Genomic DNA, 15,597 nt, shown 5'->3' on the forward strand with positions numbered 1-15,597 from the left:
GGACTGCAGTCCACTCCATCCTATTATTGCAGTGTATTCCTTCCCCCAGTATATGATTCTGATGTTTGCTATGACTTTGAACTGAATTGTTCCAACTGTTTTGCGCAATGATCCTTTTTTTAGCTGCCTGGAGATTATCAATGGAGAGGTGGGATGTAATTCCTGCACAAATTATTTTTGAACAGTCACACACACACACACACGTGTGTGTGTGTGTGTGTGTAGATTATATACCCATACAATTCCTACCCTCATTGAAACCCTTTGCCCCTCCCAAATACCAAGAAAAATAATGTTCCCTAGGTGATAATCTTATAGTAATTTTCCACAATGTTACCAGATGACAAATTCCTTGAAGCCACCCATCCATATATGCCCAAGTATTCAACGAAATTATTTAATACTTTTACCTTTAATAGTCTGGTCTTAACTGGTGAATTTCCTCCAATAAATAGAGAACGGAAGAAACATCTACCTCATATATGTACATCTTGCATTCCTTCATAAAGTTCAGAATGACATTTTAGAGACTGGCAATAATCCTCTGAAATAGGTTAAGCCTGAAAGATTGCTACTTGCTCAAGGCCATTCCCCAAAGCACTTCACAACTGAGCAAAGTCCAACATCCCAGACATCACACCAGAGGGGCAGTTCATAGACAGACAAGATCTCATGTTGTGCTGGAGGTGTGAGGAACCTTCAGCCCTCCAGAGGTTGCTGAACTACAACTCCTTTCAGCCCAACAAGCACAGCCAATGGCCAGAGATGATGGGAGCTGTAGTCTAGCAACAACTGGAGGGCCAAAGGTTCCCTATTACCTGTTGTAGTGGCAACATTTGGAACCACTAACCATGTGGGATGGGTGAATTGCACAGAAAAGTCCCATGGCAGCACCACACTTCTTGAGGGCTGTGGTGTGGGACTCTTCCATATAATTCACCCATTACTGCCATTGGGACTCCAACCATAAAATACACAGAAGTATGTATGGACCAGACTACACTTTTTTAAAAATTAAGAAAACCCCAATATTGGAACGGTTTGGAAGCAAAGAAAAGCGCTTACCTTTGTTAAACCAGCGATACTCAAAACAGTACAGCGAGTACAGCAGCGACATATGAAGCAGGCTGATTAACTGGCCGACGATATCAATGGGAAACAGGCTTACAATCATACCCTGTGGAGGGCAAGAAGGAATTGACAAGAAGGGTTTTTTTTCCTGCCAAGCAGATGTCTTCCAATCACAACACAAGCACAATCCATTGGCCATCATCGCCAGCCAAAAAAGCCAAATAGCTGAGAGACATTTGCTTTTGCTCTTCTCATCCATTCATCTCAATCCATCTACCCCTATTATTTTGGCATGGCTAAAGTTTAATCATTCTTGTAAGGCAACAGTTTCTTATCGTTCACACTCGGAGGTTAGAGGCACGGCACCAGCAGTCCAAGTATCTACATCTGAGCAATGAAAATCGGCCTGTTGTCACCTTTTGTGCAGCTGGGAACTTGTACCTAATAACTTTCCTTGAGATAGCTTTGCAGAAGTGTTTTTTGTTCATGCAGAGAGTGTAGCAGATTATTACAGCATTTGCAGTTGGGAAAGAACTGCCACCCACATCAGACTGGCTAGTGACGTGGGGTAAGGGAGGAGAGGTACTCAATTCAGCCCCTTCTCTGGAAATATTTTATCTGTGAGCAGCTTTTTGCAGAGCTGTCTGCTTTAGGCACCTTATGGACTGAATCCATAGGTTGGCCTCCTGAAAGCCTTGTGGATGCACAATTTTGCCTCACAGCCAGGTGCACAGCCTAGGTGATCTCCGAGTTCCATTTTCTATTATTCTACTAAGTGTCTGTGCAGCCCGAGTCCCTTTGCTCTTACCTGGATGAGGAAAAGAGCTTGCAGTAAGAGATTAAACAACATGTCAGCAATTATTTTACTGACACTGGGGAAAGGCTGGGGCTTTCTTCCGGAAACTTCAAATGCCAGATCAGCAATGTCCTGAAACACAGGTAAACGTTTTAGCACAACTGATTCCTTAATACAAGATTTAATCCTCTTGTTATTTAGAATCAGTGGTCATTGCAATGTAGTTTTTACAAGAAAAAAAAACACACAGAAAATATAAACCATATTATGTAAAACATTTGAAGAAAAATACACAGATAAATACAAGATCTCATCCAGAAATGAAAGGATATTATTCATATATTTTCCCAAGATAAGAGTCAATAGCATTAGTTACTGTTCTGCAAGTAAGCACTGCTGAATTTAATTTTCAAGGCGCTGTTTCCTATCCTTGAGGGAGAAAAGATGGCTGTTTTTAACGCACAATGAAGAACAGGAAGCTTTAAGGGCTTGTACTACATACAGACAGACTTTTGCCTAAGATAACTACTCTAATTCCTTCTGCTATGGAAGCCGATTAGATTTTTACAAACAGAGTACCATATCAGTGCACAACCACACATGTACACCTTTTCCTTTTATTGACTGCTGAATTTGCAGAGCTGCACCTATTCTGTACACAGCTGTACCTATTTTGTGCAGTACCATACAGAAAACACCCAGAAAAGGGATCAAGTTGGAACAACAGGGTACATGATGGAGGTCTGAAAAAAAGTTGGATGTATGCAGCAGTGTGTGCTTATGTATCTATATCTAGGTGTGTGCAAGCCTGTATGCACCAATGTGTGTACATGTTTTAAATTTAAATTAGAGTATTTTTAGTGCTTTTGTTTGCTGCACTGGGCTCCTACTGGGAGGAAGGGTGAGATATAAATCTAATAAATAAATACATACATACACACACACACACACACACACACACCACATGAACCCGCCAAATGCGATACACCTTTCAGCTGCAATCTTAAACACACTTACTCGGGAATAAGCACCACTGAAACTAGGGTTTTTATTTCTGAATAAAATAGGACAAGATTTTGCTGTACGTGAAACATCCCACGCCCAGATGGAATAAGATAAACCAATGAAATCATCTGTATTGTAACCTCTTCAGTTGATGAGCGTTGCACTAAAGGAGTACTACCACCTTCCTGGCAAGATAACGTACCTGAAACCAGATGGCATTGACAACTTTACTGAGCACAAAGAGGGGAAGAACCCACAGGGCACTGAAGATGGAGGTGAGGATAAATTCCAGCCAAGACCAGACATCACTGTGTAATGAGGGGTCACCTTCCAGAGACAAAGTTTCTATTAATAATTACAACGAAGAATCTTGTGGCACCTTAACAAGGCTTAAGGTGCCACACAAGACTGCTTTTTATGCTTCAAGAGACAAACATGGGAAGCACCCATTACTCTTGGGGAAGGGCTGTAGCTCAGTGATAAGAGCATCTGCTCTGCATGCAAAAGGTCTCACGCTCTATCCTTGGCACCTCCAGGTAGGGCTAGAAGAGAATGTTGCCCCAAACCCTGAAGAGCTGCCGCAGTGTAGACAATACAAAGCTAGACAATACTAAGCTTGACTCTGTATAGGGCAGCTTCCTGGGTTCCTAAAGATTAAACATGCATCTCTTCTGAAATCCTTCCTTGCGAGACAGAGCATGCACCACTTAAGCATCATGAACCACACTGCTAGCAGAGAGCATCCTTTGACACAAATAACAGCCCCAAGGTCTGGGACCAAAGCACTGAGACTTTCAAAAGACTTGGGACAGGATTCAAAAAGCTATTTTAGGTGCACTGAGCAAGGTGGGTGTATCTAACAGATTTTTCTCTTGCTTGAATGGCAGACCCCTGAATACCAGGTTCCAAATCACTTTTAAAAACTCTGCTCTGTTTCTAAAGAGATTTGCCATGCAGAGCTGCAGAGCAGTTCAAGAAGCGCAAGTCCCTCAGGTATACAAAGCTAGTCATTGATCCACATTTACACAAGTTGATGGCTGGCTAACCAAGACCCAAGCAATTATCTGCTTGACAGTTTAATGCCTGAGCACTTGTCTACTTACCAATTATTTGTGCTGTGGCTGACTGAAGTACAGGTATAAATACCCGGTAGAACAAGAGGAGACTAAGCTAAAAGGAAGAAGCAAAGAATGAAATTACTACAGTTTTACATGTTCAGGCAGTCACACTCCTTTCTACAATTCATCATCCTGAGATCTCGGGTCTATTAGCAAATTTTCCAAGTTTATACTTTCTCCCAGGAACCGATTTATTCCCCTCTACACACAAATGCATGCACAATAGGATAATTTCCAGCAGCACAGAAAACTGTATTGCTAAGCACCTTAGCAAAAATTATTGGGAGGTGCCCCTTTCACTTGCATCACTGGGTATGTCAGGAAATCATGATTAGGAGAAACACAGCAAAAAGCAACAGATGTTGGGAGTTCTGCCAACACATGGAAATCCACTCTGAATTAAGATCAACACAACTGGACTTGTGTTGGCCATCAACCCAGCATACCGACCATCAAGGAACAACCAGACATGGAGCCTACAGTTGACATTTAGATTGCCACCCTGTCTACCCACATACTTTGGAATTCCACTCCAAAACAGGCTAACTGTCAGACAAGTGACTATCTCAGCTTTGAAGGGGCTTGTGTGTATGGTGCTTTCCCCTCACCATTTAAAATACCAAAGTTTAGATTCCAGGAATCTGGAATCTGAAAGCCTGTGCTAGAAATATAGAAGTTAAACTCACCCATATATATCTGCTTAAATTATTTTTGTAATATTTAGGGCAGGAGTAGCCAGCATGGTGCCATCCAAGCGTTGTAAGCTACAGTTCCCATCATCCATAATCAATGACCATGCAGACTTGGCCTAATGGAAGTTGTAGTCCTAAACATCTGGAAGGCAGCATATTGACCAACTCAGGGCTTTGAAGCACCAGGAACAAATATTTGTTTTTGCAGAGGCAATTGCAGAGGAAATCAACATAGCTATAGAGACAGCCATGGAGATAAAGTAGGTTGTGGAGCTGGGCCAAAAATTGTGCCCCCTGATCACTAGAAATCACGTGCTACCACATTCTAGGAATACAGTTCCTTCAGCTCCCATTGCCCACACCTGAATACTCAGCTGTAAGCATGCAGCTTTAAGAGCTAGAAGCTTGCTTTACTGCTTGTAAATAAAAGCCAAAATCTGTGGGGAAAAGCTTGTACTGAACACTGGATATTATTCATGTACAGAAGCAGACAACAGTAAGTATTCATTTCAATACAATGAATACAAATTCTTATCTCCCTGTTAAAACACAGAGCACAAGACATACAGTTCCAAACACCTTTCCTCTAAATGCAGCCAAAATGAATGATTGAACAGTTTCCTTTCAGTACTGCCATACTATTTCTTCACCAGCCAGGGCATGTTCTAAATGGAAATTTAAAATCCACAATCAATAGTTAAGACTGTGAAACATCCATTATACCTACCACAATAACTGAATGCAGAGCTGGAACAAATACACTACTCAGTTCACTGGTGCTTAAGGCCAATTCTAGATATGGATGTGCAGAAGCATTTGAGGTCTGAGAAATAGGCTCACAGATGAAAAGGCTGGTTTATGAAGGGAAGGGTTCCCAAAGATGTAAGTCTAGACATTCCAGTGGCTCATGGGCATTTTGTGGGCAGGCCAGCAGACAGCTGGCAACAAAGCAGCAGAAAAATTAAGTAGGCTGCATTTCGAAGCCAATATGTATGTCTTAACATTTGGGGAAAAACCCTAATTTGAGATAGCAAACACTGACAAACCAATTCAGTAATGTATTTAAACTAATGCTACCTTTAGGCTTAGTAAAGATTTAAGTCACTTATTGGTTTTTTCCTCAATTTGCAGTATTACTGCAAGCAAGCAAGCTTACATGTCCTGAAGCTACACAATCATGTCAATGATGCTCAGATGTTTAAAACAACAAAAATATACTAACCCAGAATACACCTCCATTCCACGCACAACACTGAACGATTCGGCTTACTATCCGGGGTTCACTAAAGAGAAACAAGGGGAATGCGTGAAGGCTTCTCAAAAGTTACAGTGTGAATGTATACAGAGCCCAACTCTCTCTCAAACAGGGCAAGACACTCAAATTAATACCTTAAAAGAATCATGTCATATCTCTACTTATCTATAGCCTAGTGGGTAGCTGGGTAACTTCTCATGTTGAAACTAAGCAGGTGCGGACCAGATCAGTCCCTTGGATGGGAAACCACCAGGACCCCCATTTAGGAGTAGGATAATAAATTTACTTTTCAATTATCTTTTCCAAGGCCCACCATATTTAGAAATATAAAGATACAATGTTCCTACTTCTATATATACCACAGTGCTGCTATCATCTATTTTTAGTCACACCTATTTTGGTTTGTAAAATAATTCTCATCTTGGTATATAAAAAAGGGGGGAGAGGCAAAGCCAACTCCCAACCCTCCCACACTCACTTCTCCTGCTTCCTCTCTTCACTTTGTGCTCTTCGCTGGGCAAGCACACTGCTTGCTCTTCTTTTTCGCTGCTCTTCTCTTTTCTGCTGGATCCGAGCATCCAGCTTGGAGATTGTCCAGATCCCCCATATGGAATCCTTAATTCCCTAGAGAAAGAGAAAACGCATCAGGTCTAAATCCAACAAGTTGGGGAAGGAAAAATGAACAAAAGAAGTGTACAGATTTATCACTTAAGTTGCGACAACTCTGGTCTGTGAGCTACTGGATCACTTTGGGAAGGAGAAAGGAAAAGTCTCACCTGTTCTGCCAGCTCAACGACGGCATGTACCTTCCTCCCATCTTACTGACCAAATTCCCATGGAGGGAGAGAAGAGTCTGAGCTGAAGGATCACTCAAGTGAACTTACTCAGAGTGGGACCACTTAACTGGGCTTCTTCTTACATCAGGTGAAGAAATATGCCTTCCCTCCTGCATATAAGCTCAGTCAAGACAGAATGAAGTGGTAGAATTCTGGACTGTCCCACTAGAGGCAGCAAGTGGGAGGGTCACCTTTTAAAGCGTTCCCTGTGTCTAAAAATCTCCCTCCATTATGTAAACTAGCACACAGGTGAAGACAATACTAAAACCTGTGTCTTTTGATTTTCTAGTCGACTATATTCATTTTAATCATTTTTTTAAAAAATTGACACCCACCACCTCCAGACTACAAGTGATAAGAGCAGATTTCTACAGCTCATCACATCGTTTTGTGTAATATGAACAATGGCTCTAACTACTAGACAATTTTTAGACAAAATCAGTGTCAGAGCAGTGACAGGCTTAAAGAGCTGCAAGGCAATGAAAACAACAGTAATTGCACTGGCAGTAGCTTGTAGCTACCATGATGCTAGTTCATATGAACACACCCAACAGGAATTTCACAAATGCTAAAATAAGCCAAATCCTGCACCATGAAAAGCCAAAATCTGCAACATTATTTAAAATAAGTAAACCTATGCTATGCTTATTTTGCATACTTAATCATGATTATCATTTATAATTCATAAAGGAATTCTAATATTAGGTAATACAAGAATTATATGGTTTAAAACCATGAGAATGTACAGACAGATGGAATTCCAGCTACTGGAAAACCTACTATAACTCCTGCTGGGTTTCTGAAATTTCAATCAGGCATTATCTACACATTTTCAAATCTATCTTCAAATCCTAAAGGTCTAGAAACATCACTTTTATAAAGAAAGAAAAACAAGGTGTTTTTAGCATGCTGAATGATGCACCAAACCTCACATCTGCCTGACACAATAATGGAATCAAGGTGAACACACATACAGAGCCCTGGCTATAACCCAGGCAAGAGGCCACCCGGAAACCACAATCCATCCTACCATGTGGCAAAACGGAGCCCGTTGAATACCTCAAGTGTTTGGAACAGTTCAGATACTTGCTTTATGTTTTCTTTTTCCTTCTGACATTTTCTCAAATGAGAGGCCAGGGTGCCTGCCAGTGACTTTCCAGCCAAGTTAGTGCACCAGCCTTCTCAATTATAGCCAAAGACCAATCCACGAGCAACACCTTGTATTAGCTGCCCAGTGACCTAGATTGTTAAAAGGCGATCAGAAAGTAGTTTGTTTTCTCTTTTGGCGAAATATTACTCCTTCGAAGATTTGTGCAGTTCATCTTCCCACTCCTCCCATGCGGCCAGAAGAGATGAGTGGTTTGGCCTGCCGTATTTTAAATGAAGCTGAAATTTCTCCGCAGTACAATAACTTTGTATAATTTAAACTGACAAGCATAAATTCCACAAGGCTCACAGAGAATAGCCCTTCATTTTAGTTTTTAAGGTTGTACCAATAATAAGAAAAGGCTTGTAAACAGCCATTCACTTAGTCACCTGTGGCAAGTAAGAATCCAAGCGATTAGAAATGAAATTGCCCCCTCAGGTCAGGTTCGTAACTTCTGTGGACTTATAGCAAGGCTAAACAAGAAGCACAAGTTCACTAAAATTATTCTTACTCTTATTATTGCTTCTAAAGTGCTGTTCAAGGACAAACCCTTAACGAAAAGGGGTTCATGATCCAACACTGTGCATATTTATTCAAAAGGAAGGTCTACCAAATCCAATGGGGCTTTCTCCCAAGTAAGCGCACGTAAGATTGCAATCCTGTGCACATTTATCTGAGTCCAAGTACCACTGAATTTGGTAGGTCTTACTCCTGAAGAAACAGGCACCAGAACTGGGCTACAAGACAGATGAGGGAGAGAGTAGAAAAAGCAATAAAATGATACAGCAAAAAATCCAGACGGCTGAGATAACTGTGAAAGAATCAACTTTTAAAGAACAGATCTGAAAATAGAAACTGAAGCAATATTGCAGGGATTGTCTAGGAAGGGATTTCTCAGCATAAGGGGCAGAGCTGGTTTTAAGAATAAGGGATCCAAAGAAGACTAAAGAACAGAGGATGCAAGCAGGGGTTTAGTAGGGAATGTGGGATGAAAGGTAAGCTGCAGTAGAACCAGCAGCAATGATGATAGGTCAAGAGGATAGGTACTTCCTGTTACAAGGTTTAGAGCTAGTTCTTGTTTTGATGCAGTGGTAGTTGTACTACCTAGTCTGATTCTGCTATCCTAGGACATGAACCAGCAGCAATTCACTTTGGTATCAGCACCCCCAAACTTGCACATTGAATGAGAATAGTGTTCCAGTTCAGAACTCTAATGACTTGCAAAATGCTGCATCTATAAGGTCCCAAATAAGAACAAGAGACATGTGCTGGATGCAAAAAGCGAAACAAGAAACCAATGAAAGAAGCTGAAGAGTGGTTGACAGATCAAAATAGTCAGTAAGGTGGCTAATTCTGGTAGCAGAATGCTGAACAGAGATAACTGTTATCGAGATGAAATGCAGGGAGGCCACTGTGAAGCACATTTGGTTGTTGCAAAGTGTGAAATCACAGACCAAAAACTTAGAAGGAAAAGGGAGAAACGGAGCAGATTTTTTGCAGTGGTATGGAGGAAGATGGGAAAGCTGATTGAATCTAAGCTGAAAAGAAGACAGAGGAGCCAAAGACACTTGAGCAACAAGGTAAATGCAATCATCACAACTGGAGATAAGACTAGTGGAGAAAGACACAGGGAAAAAATTAAGGTTTCCATGTAAAATATACAGAGTTTGAACTTGCAGAAAGTTGGCCATTATCATATGTAAGGACCATTTTATGAGATTAGATAGCAATCCAATAAAGACAGAAGGGAGGCATAAAAGCAAGCACATTAAGGAAGAGAAGGAATTCTGAAACAGTTTACATAAGCAAGCACGGTGCAGTTCACATATTCAATCATTCAAATTTAGTTTTCAAACATATATCCCACCCCAGTGTCGTTTGCAGCCAGTACATACTTCTTTTTTTTAAGTATTAGCATATCATCCATCAAAGTCACATAATCATATCACCATTGTTTGGATTTAACATGGAGCCTCAAGTTCATGACCTAGTTACCTCCTGGTTCACCATTATCCCTAAACTATTACAGCGGGATAAGGACCCTGTGGCCCTCTAGACGTTGTTGGACTCCAATTCTACCAGCCCCAGCCAGCATAGCCAACGGTCAGAGATAGTGGGAGTTGGAGTCCAGCAATATCTGGAGAGCCAAGGTGCCCCACCCATCATGCACTGCACTGTGGTTTGCTCTTGATTTTCAAATCAGGATTTCACACCAGAGATTAAATCAGATTCTGAGGGCAAGTATAAACCACAGTTTGTCAATTGAGCTGTATGGTTTGCCACAAACCAGGAAGAAACCAATTAAGAAGCATGAAAGAAGAGCAGTGCGCCAGAGAGTTTTTTCCTGTAGCAACCAACCATGTTTTGATGTGTATAATAGGGTTGCCAGGTCCATGGCCTGAGACTGATCCTGTATCTTTAGGAGAAGAGAAAGTCAGCCAAGTGCAGGTGTTCTTGTAACTCTGTAATGGGAAAAACCACAAGGTGGAATTCTCCCTTCCCCCTCCACAACTTTTAAAGATACAGAAGACCTCTTGGAGGCTGGGCCTGGCAACCAAGAGAACTTCTGTATCTTTAAAAGTTGTGCAGGAGAAGGGAGAATTCCACCTTGTGGTTTTTCCCATTACAGAGTTGCAAGAACACCTGTACTTGGCTGACTTTCTCTTCTCCTAAAGATACAGGATCAATCTCAGGCCAAGAACTTGGCAACCCTAGTGTACAAGCCTATTATCAGCTCACATTAAAAAAATTCATAATTGGACCCCAGGGAAATTTGCTTTGGCAGTCATTTTACTCTACCACATTGAATGTCCACTCCTGATGGGAACAGCCATGGAGGGTCTCAGACACACTCCTTGCTTGTGCTACTGTAGAGAGGCTTGCTCGACACTTTATAGAGAACCAGCATCCACACATCTTAATATCTAATGGGAAATACTTGAAATACTTTAATTTTAGCCTATAAACACATTTTGCATATAGATATTACATATAATAAGAAGTTAGGGAACGCTTACCCTGATGAGATCATTAAGGAAGATCTTGACACTGTCTGCCATCTTTACTCCAGCATTGCCGCCACATCTAAAACTATCAACTACAGGGTGAAGGGAAGAAGCGAACCCAGGCCTGTCTCATGGTGAAGAGATGGGAAAGTAGTCGAGTCTGACAGAAGGGAGAAAAGAAAAATACAGGTTGGCATTATAGGATCAACAAAATCATTCGTACTGAATCATAAATAAAATAGTTGCATTTATTTGAATCATGCTTAACTGCAATGTATAACTGATGTTTAAAAGTGTTCCAACTCCCTGGACTATACCAGTACTAATTATGTCTTTGACTTGCATGAAGTTCTGAGATCATCTCTAGTCTTGCAACCCATAACAATGCCAAAGAATCTGCAAAACGTCCCATTTGCCATAACACACACAAGTAATTGGGCATTAACACATTGCCCCAGTATTCAGCCATCATGGCTTAGGTTGGGATGTGAAATGTAGGAAGCTGTGTTTTACCAAGACAGACCAATGGTCATCTAGCTCGATATTGTCCATGCTGACTGGCAGCAGCTCTCCAGAAGTTCAGACAGGGATGTCTCCCAGCCCTAGCTGGAGATGCCAGGGATTGAACGGGGGACCTTCTGCATACAAAGCAGGTGCTCTACCACAGAGCTATGTTGGCAATCCTTGAGGAAGTGGTGGTTTGCATTAATTGCTGGAGGGGCACTAATATCTGTGTGCAGTTCCTTCATCTACAGATATACCAAACCAGTCCAAGTCATTTGAAGCCTCTAAGCTCACTCTCCATATCTACCTTTGTCTCTATATCACTCTTCTTCTTTACCAAAAATGTAATAGATAAATGGAAATTCTCTCTCTTACATGACTTATTCAGAGGGACAGGGAGGTGGGGATCACAAAACACAAGCCCTAAAACCTTTGCCTTCACGTCACATGCCTATTCCGAATCTCCTCTTTCTCAGCTATGAAATCACACTTATAATATCAACCAAAGCAATACTCCATAGATGTGCTTGAATTTGTAAGTACTAAAACTGTGATCAAACCTAATTGGGAAGAATATTTACTGTGAGTGCAAATGATGGCAAAGCAGATGGTGATCACATCACACTATGTAGAGGGCTCGGCAAGGGAAATATGCCAGAAGCCAACAAAGCTTCAACAGATGTCTATGATTAGTGAACATTTAAATAGCTATTCAAAATGGCTAAGCAATTGATTCTGTTTGAGTAAAATGGTAAGATCCTAATTAGACATTGCTGGATGTTCCTTAGGCTGCTGCTCCATATAGCACCATCACAGTACATATCTCTGTACAGAACAGCATAAGCAGAAAAGACAGATCTCTGCTCCAAGTACAGTAGGGCCCCACGTCCCGGCGCTTCACTTCTTGGCATTCCGCTAATGCGGCGGCTTTCATTCCCCATTTTAAAGCCGATTTTGCGGCATTTTCACATCATTTTCGCGCAACGCACCCCATTATACTCAATGGGGTTCCACTTTACATCTATCTCCGCTTTACGGCGGGGGTCCAGAACAGAACCTGCCGTATAAGCGGGGCCCGCCTGTAGTATAAAATCTAAATTTAAACAGTGGGGGAATGAATCAAGGGAGGATGGAGGGGCATCACTGGAAAAGTAATAAGGGCTAATTACGATGCAATTATAAATAGTTAGACTTTGACTGAATTCAGGCATCCAGCCATGGTTAACAAAGCTTAGCCACAGCTTAGTGTGATGTATGAATTGACAACCCATAGTTTGTGGTAGGGTAGAAAGCTAGCATCAAAAAAACAAGGTTTGAAATGGGTTTTCAAATTATGGTTCGCATGAGCAGTAATTTGGCATAATGTCCAAAATGAAAGGAGAGCCAGTGTGGTGTAGCGGTTAAGGTGTTGGACTACGACCTGGGAGACCAGGGTTCAAATCCCCACACAGCCACGAAGCTCACTGGGTGACCTTGGGCCAGTCACTGCCTCTCAGCCTCAGAGGAAGGCAATGGTAAACCCCTTCTGAATACCGCTTACCATGAAAACCGTATTCATAAGGTCGCCATAAGTAGGAATCGACTTGAAGGCAGTCCATTTCCATTTCCAAAATGAAAGACTCACTTCCTTCAGAGGCCACCAGAAACACCACTGATTCAAGAGTTATCAAGACTGAGATGCTGTTGGTGGGGGGGCTCTCTGCCCAGATGGTTGATGTCCGACCTGCCCTAGATGGGGTTACACTCCCCCTAAAGGAGCAGGTCTGTAGTTTGGGGGTCTTATTAGATCCGCTCCTGTCACTGGAGGCTCAAGTAGCCTCGGTGGCACGGAATGCGTTCTACCAGCTTCGGCTGGTAGCCCAACTACGACCCTATCTGGATAAGGAGAACCTTGCCACAGTTATCCATGCTCTGGTAACCTCTAGATTGGACTACTGTAATGCACTCTACGTAGGGTTACCTCTGAAGACGGTTCGGAAACTTCAGCTGGTGCAGAATGCTGCGGCCAGAGTTCTTACTGGGACAAAAAAAATTGATCATATAACACCTGTCCTGGCCCAGCTGCACTGGCTACCAATATGTTTCCGGGCCAGATTCAAAGTGTTGGTTCTTACCTATAAAGCCCTTAACGGCATCGGACCGCAATACCTGGCGGAACGCCTCTCCCGCTATGTACCTACCCGGTCGCTGCGCTCGACGTCGAAGGCCCTTCTCCGTGTCCCAACGCATAGGGAGGCACGGAGAACGATAACTAGAGCTAGGGCCTTCTCAGTGGTGGCCCCCGAACTATGGAATGCCCTCCCTGATGAGATACGCCTGGCGCCTTCTTTGTTATCTTTTCGGCGCCAGGTAAAGACCTACCTCTTCACCCAGGCATTTTAAAAATTTTAAAATTTGAATTTAAAATTGAAAATTTTTAATTATGTTTTATTGTGTATTGTATTTACATCCACTTGTATTTTAACCTGTTTTATTATGCTGTACACCGCCCTGGGAGCTTATTGCTATAGGGCGGTCTAAAAATGTAATAAAATAAATAAATAAATAAATAAGAGTTAAATTAGCTATAAGTAAAATGTTATTTCCGCTGCGGTTCAAGTAGATGACAGCTTTTCTTGCCATCATTCTAGTAAGTTACACGTTTTTCCAAAGCATAACTAATAAGTTGTCTATCAGTGAAATGGTTCTATTTAGCAATTCTAGAGACAAAGAAAATAGAAAAAACTGATTTTTAAAAAAACGATTTCCAATGCTTCATGAACAAAATTCATACTGATCCTGGTATTGCACTGGATTCTCAAGTCTCATATTAATATGCCATTCTTTTTGCCTCCAGTTATAGGCAAAAGGTAATTAAAAGACTTTTGTTCACATGGCCATAGAAACCACTTTCCACTTATGTCCGGAAAGCACACATTCCTGTTCAAAGCAGAATGTGTTTTTTTTTCTTTCTGTTTCATTTACTCAACACTGGTATAGACTAGTTAGACCACTAATGGTGAAGTTGCTCCAAAGGGAACTGTTAAACATAGCACCTCTATGTCATTAGAAGGATTTTCTTAGGGCCTGTCTGCAGTACTACAGACTGAAATCAGATTTACATCCAGTTAGCTAAAGGCTCACATCCAAATCCTGTGGGAGTTACAGTTATGTGAAGGAGCTAAGAATCTGTTTATACTTTTTTCCCCATTCTCACAAAATTATAATCGGAGCTTGGAAAAGTTATTTTTTTGAACTACAACTCCCATCAGCCCAATCCAGTGGCCATGCTAGCTGGGGCTGATGGGAGTTGTAGTTCAAAAAAGTAACTTTCCCAAGCTCTGATTATAATTTCCATGACCCTCTGGCGGATCTGGGTCCATTAGAACTGTTTCAAACTGGTTTACAATCAGCAGTGTACATGTGCCCTACCTGTCCCATACATCTGCTACCCATTTATGCTACAGCAGTACCATGGTTTTTAGTGAGTATAATTCTGAATACACAAGTATTTGACTGCAACCAAAATCCCTTCCAAATAATGCCTCAGCTATACATATTTCAAGCGAGGATGACACTACTTTCTCACCATTGCACAGAGCTTTGAGAGTTAGATGCAAAGTATGCTTATGAATTGTGTATGTACTGCCTTCAAGTCGATTCCGACGTATGGCGACCCCATGAATAGGGTTTTCATGAGGCTGAGAGGTAGTGACTGGCCCAAGGTCACCCAGTGAGCTTCATGGCCATGTGGGATTCAAACCCTGGTCTCCCAGGTTGTAGTCCAACACCTGGCCTCACATATGGGCATTAACTATTCCTAAGAAAAGCTCTTCAGTCTAACACAAGCATTTTTCCAGCTCCAGTATATGAAATACGCCTAACACCACCCTAGGGACTACGATGTACAAGCACAGCTCACTGAATCATTCTACATGTGAACAAAATTTCTATGCTGATCTCACTGTTCATTCATCCTCTTGCCAAAAATGAATCAGTCGTTCCTAGCAAATTCCCAAGCACTCTGATTAAAATGCCCACAACACAGCCTACAGCATTAAAGCTGTAATTCAATGTCATGATAATACTGAGTATTTATATCACCCTTTTTAAAAGTTGAAGGAAGTCTTTCAGTAACCTTTACATTAGCCCTGTCTGGTAGGCCAATATTATTACTCCCATATTAACA

The 15,597-nt window shown here is 41.7% G+C and overlaps 1 protein-coding gene across 2 annotated transcripts in view; it reads right to left on the minus strand.

Moving 5' to 3' along the window:
* EI24 (EI24 autophagy associated transmembrane protein) overlaps nucleotides 1-15,597 on the minus strand; it is a 29,308-nt gene that overhangs the window by 5,173 nt on the left and 8,538 nt on the right. For both annotated transcript variants that reach the window (XM_061593168.1, XM_061593167.1), the window contains exons 2-8: nucleotides 10,938-11,085; nucleotides 6,416-6,561; nucleotides 5,905-5,965; nucleotides 3,976-4,042; nucleotides 3,075-3,199; nucleotides 1,880-1,999; nucleotides 1,066-1,177 (exon numbers count right to left, since the gene is read on the minus strand). In XM_061593168.1, the coding sequence (XP_061449152.1) occupies nucleotides 1,066-1,177; nucleotides 1,880-1,999; nucleotides 3,075-3,199; nucleotides 3,976-4,042; nucleotides 5,905-5,965; nucleotides 6,416-6,561; nucleotides 10,938-10,979 (673 nt within the window). In that variant the 5' untranslated portion in view covers nucleotides 10,980-11,085. The remainder of the gene's footprint in view (nucleotides 1-1,065; nucleotides 1,178-1,879; nucleotides 2,000-3,074; nucleotides 3,200-3,975; nucleotides 4,043-5,904; nucleotides 5,966-6,415; nucleotides 6,562-10,937; nucleotides 11,086-15,597) is intronic.

Source organism: Rhineura floridana, chromosome 12, assembly GCF_030035675.1.
Source record: "Rhineura floridana isolate rRhiFlo1 chromosome 12, rRhiFlo1.hap2, whole genome shotgun sequence".
In the NCBI taxonomy this organism is placed as follows: domain Eukaryota; kingdom Metazoa; phylum Chordata; class Lepidosauria; order Squamata; family Rhineuridae; genus Rhineura; species Rhineura floridana.